Genomic DNA, 4,784 nt, shown 5'->3' with positions numbered 1-4,784 from the left:
AGATGATAAGTTGGTAAGAGGAATAAGGGGAGTCGATTGGGAAGATGATAAGTTGGTAAGAGGAATAATAGGAATCGATCGGGAAGGCTTGGGAACTGATCGGCATGGTCGGTAGGCCGGTCGGTTGAGTAAAGAGGAGGTGCGGGCATAGCGTAACAAGGTTATTGGAGTAGTAAGGCAAATATCTTTGACACGTTGCAACGGTTACAATTGATGGACGAATCTTGCGGAATTATGAATCAGCGGTTACAGGTAGTTAATACCCATTACTTGAGTCTGTTGCCTATAAATATAAGAATGATTAGACAGGTAGGACACTTTTGATCTCATCATACTTTGTACTGATTCTATTGTGACTTTGCTGACTTGAGCGTCAGAATGCTAACGTCTAGATCACAGCCGGTCGGTGGCAAAGCGGGAAGGATATTTGGAGACGTATAGTCAAAGTCGTATAGTCAAAGTGATTGGGACTGCGTTCAGTATTGGATCCATATCCGAAACAACTTGTAATCTAATATCGAATTACGTTTTGAATATTTAAAGTTTTATTAATATATATAAAAAATGAAATATTTATATTATGAAAAATGGTAATAATTAATGAACACAGTTTCATGTCAAACACTTTTTGCAAGTCGCATCGTCTCTCCTCGTGTGAGTCCACAAAACTTGGGAGTCATAGAATGAGAGCGAACCACGGAGATGACGTGTTGCCCATTTCCCATAATCTGATAACCAAAGTGCGTTCATGTTGGCCGCAATCTCTCTTTCGATATATGCATTTATTTATGGAGTGAGTGATTAATTGCTGAGTCAGGAAAGTGGTGAGATTGGGTTTTGGTGATTCCAACAAATCCACGTTTGAGCCACACTTTGTCTAGTTGGCTGTTACCTTTGTCCCATTCCTATCCCAAACTTTCTTGTGGCTCTCTCCTTCTCTCAGATTCAATTACCCATTTTTGTTTTTAACTCCTTAGATTCTCCGCCACCTGAACATTACCCATTTCATGCCTCACACCCGTACTCCAATTTTTCTCTAGACACCATCCTGCCTTTTCTGATTCCTTTCAGATTCTTTTAACTAACGAACTAACTTTTTGTGAATCAAAGGTGTTGGCTTTCCTTCCCTTTTCACCCTGCGTTTCATCGGACTGTCTGGGCACTTCTAGAGTTCGGTAAGATTCAAGATTTAGCACAAATTCAAAACTTAGTTTATTGAATCAATGAATGGTAATTGTAAGTGTCGTTCCTTATAGTACATGTATGCTCTGGCTTCATGTTGTTTGATTGAACACTAGTGTATGTGAGTGTCTTTTCTTTCTTCTTTATGTTTATTTATCTCTAATTAGATGATTGCTGACACGTATTCTATTTTTATTTATGGTTTTGAATCACTGTAATTGTGGTTTTGGAGAATTCCGCAACAACAATTACCACGCCATTTACTTTTGTTTTGTAATTCTGGTGTGGTGACAATGCAATCCTAAGTAACAAAAATGCGACTGCAATTTAAAGCCAAAAGAGAATGGAAGGTGTCATCTTTCATCTTTTGGTTTCTGAACACCAAATTACTCTTGTGAGCTTTCAGATTCTTTTCTCCTTTAATACTTCGTTGCATCAAGTGGAAAACGGGCATGGACACATATAGATTGTATGTTGAGGGGCTATGAAATATTGTATATGGCCTTAAATAAAGCTGGTGGAAGAAAATGATTGTTTTTGCTGATTCTAAGATATCCCATGCTGATGTTGTTATATACTTATCTGTCTAACTACCCATCGTAATTTATTATTTGTCAAATGTGAATGGATTTTCTCCTGCCTATTCTTTTACATTAATGAAGGTGAGAGCTCTGAAAACTTTCAACTCATTTGTTGAATAGGATGGAGCATGTAATAAGCTGATTTTCTGTAGTTTATAAGTGGTTGTTGCATGCTATACTTTCCATGTATATCATTGAACACGAACCAGAGACCCTGGTGTTGCATATTTGAAAATGTATCTCTCGGGATATCTTAAATCACTTTGCCTTTGCATTTCTAGTGTGATAAACTTGCATTGATGAAATAGCACTCATAATTAATCATTAAGGTACATAGTATGGGAAGAACTCAATTTTTTAATTTTTGCGTTAGCTATAGTCCTATTCAAAAGGAAAAATATGGGGTATGTTTCTACTCTGAATTCCCATCCTACGCTTAATGCTTTGTTTGGTTTAGGGATATAAATAATTTTGAGCAGACAGAAATAAGTTGATGTTGCTGGTTGAAGAGATTTAGAGAAGAATTTATTTGAAATTACTATGCTACTGTACTATTGTTTACCTACTTTCACTCATCTCTCCTCTATTTATTTTCAACACAAATATTTTAAATTTTTACTTTATTTTCCACGTATTTCTGCTCGTCCTTTCTATTTCTATCCATCATATTTCTTTGGTCTCCATACTTAACTTCAATGAGTTCATTTTTTGGTTGAGAAAATAGAGGTTTTGTATGAATTGATAAGTTTTAATTTCGTGAGTTTGCACTGCAATTCCATTAGTTTAAATAAAAATCCTTTTTGATCTGCTACATAACAAAAGCTTGATGTTTTTTGTTATGTCTCATATTATTTAAATAGACTGTTTTCTCAAGGATCATACTTTTCGTTGGGTTCTTTATATTAAACCATTTTATATGTTGATGTTTCATCGTCTAAATCATTTGTTTCCCACTTTCCCTCTTTGGAATTTATGTTTTGCAGATGGGAGATGTGGCTAAGGACCTTACAGCTGGAACTATTGGAGGGGCAGCACAGTTGATATGTGGACACCCCTTTGACACTATCAAGGTCAAGCTCCAAAGCCAGCCTGTACCACTCCCCGGTCAGCTTCCCAAGTATTCAGGTGCATTTGATGCTGTCAAGCAGACAATAGCATCAGAAGGGCCAAGGGGTTTATACAAAGGTATGGGTGTTCCTCTTGCTACAGTAGCAGCTTTCAATGCTGTCCTGTTTTCAGTGAGGGGACAGATGGAAACATTAGTGAGGTCCAATCCTGGTGTTCCCCTCACAGTGAATCAGCAAGTTGTTTGTGGAGCTGGAGCTGGAGTTGCTGTTTCCATTCTTGCATGCCCAACTGAATTGATCAAATGCAGGTCTGATGGTGTTTTTCTTGTCATGATCCTCTTTAATATCATTTTCCTTTTCTTTTTTCTTTCTATCAGCTTCTATAGTTTTGTAGTGGTTTTGGAATCTTTATTTCCTTTTCTCTTCATAAAGTATGTCTTGAATTTTGACCTGTTTTATTAATTTGTTTACTATAAAGTATCTCTTTTTTAGGTGCGTATAATATCTTCAACAAACTTCATTCCCTTAGTTGACGTAAACCAGATTGTCATTTAGGAAAGTCCAAATGAATACTAGCTACATATTACTCTTTATTAACTTTTCTTGTTACTTAGACATGACCATAGGTATTCCAAAATATGAAGTGATCTTATACTTAAATCTTTCCATCCATGGTGAATATCATCAGGTTGCAAGCTCAAAGTGCGCTTGCCGGCTCTGAAACAGCTACTGTGGCTGTTAAGTATGGAGGGCCCATGGATGTGGCCAGGCATGTTCTCAGATCAGAAGGGGGAATAAGAGGTCTTTTCAAGGGCCTGGTTCCCACAATGGCTCGAGAGATACCAGGAAATGCTATAATGTTTGGTGTATACGAAGCATTGAAGCGAAAGTTTGCAGGAGGAACTGATACTTCTGGCCTAAGTAGAGGTTCTCTGATTGTTGCTGGAGGCTTGGCTGGAGCTTCTTTCTGGTTCATTGTTTACCCAACTGATGTTATTAAGAGTGTGATTCAAGTAGATGATTACAGAAACCCAAAATTTTCTGGATCATTTGATGCATTCAGGAAGATTCAAGCTTCACAGGGCTTCAAAGGCTTGTATAAGGGTTTTGGTCCTGCTATGGCCCGAAGTATTCCTGCAAATGCAGCATGCTTCTTGGCATATGAGATGACAAGATCAGCTCTGGCATGATTAATTCTTATAGCAGGTTTAATATAAATCAAATTCTCATGTTTCTTTTTTCCTTTTTCTTTTCGTTCACTGAACATATTTTATTACATCAACTGACATAAAACCGCACAAGCGCGTCTTCTGTTATTTGCTTCAATCAACGACCGATTCTTTCATCACTAGTAAAGTAAACACTTTTCAGTTTCAGGTGCCACATTATACACTCTGAATAACATGTTAACTACATTACTTTAAAGAGAAAATTGTCCGAGGAAACAAATTGTAACATACTTGGTGCTTGGAAGTGGTTATATGCATTTGTTGTTTTTTCCATTCGTGGACTTGGTTAGTGCTACCAATGTAAAAAAGCTCAAGATCATTTTGAAAGAAGAAATAATGTAACAATGTTAATGTTTATGCTGAAGCTCTGTAGTTGTTGAGTCACCATGTCAAATTCTAGAATATTTCTGTAGATTCAGGATATTACTAATTTATTTTAGGTAAAATACTTTTTCTGGTCTCAATTTTGGTAATATTCGAAATGGTCTCTATTTTATTTTTCTGTTTAATGTAGTTCTAAAAAATGTAATTTGTGTTCAATTTAGTAAAATTACATTCTTTAGCACTACATTGAATAGAATAGAATAGAAAAATAAAATTGAGACCATTTAAATATTCTTAACCAGCACAAAAAAGGTATTGCACCTTTATTTTATCTTTTCATTGTTATAATATATTTTGGTTTTGTTTTGCACGGAATAATGTGACGTCACACCCGCTAAACT

The 4,784-nt window shown here is 36.2% G+C and overlaps 1 protein-coding gene across 1 annotated transcript; it reads left to right on the top strand.

Moving 5' to 3' along the window:
• The first annotated feature begins 639 nt into the window (after positions 1 to 639).
• LOC106765397 (mitochondrial carnitine/acylcarnitine carrier-like protein) lies at positions 640 to 4,332 on the top strand. The gene is made up of 3 exons (XM_014650003.2): positions 640 to 1,175; positions 2,747 to 3,138; positions 3,519 to 4,332. The coding sequence occupies exons 2-3, from the start codon at positions 2,747 to 2,749 to the stop codon at positions 4,018 to 4,020; spliced, it is 894 nt and encodes a 297-aa protein (XP_014505489.1). The 5' UTR covers positions 640 to 1,175; the 3' UTR covers positions 4,021 to 4,332.
• The last annotated feature ends 452 nt before the right edge of the window (positions 4,333 to 4,784 follow it).

The sequence above is a fragment of the Vigna radiata genome, chromosome 7, assembly GCF_000741045.1.
Source record: "Vigna radiata var. radiata cultivar VC1973A chromosome 7, Vradiata_ver6, whole genome shotgun sequence".
NCBI classification, from domain to species: domain Eukaryota; kingdom Viridiplantae; phylum Streptophyta; class Magnoliopsida; order Fabales; family Fabaceae; genus Vigna; species Vigna radiata.
Note: the sequence above shows the minus strand (reverse complement) of the source record. Positions and strands in the feature narration are given on the sequence as shown.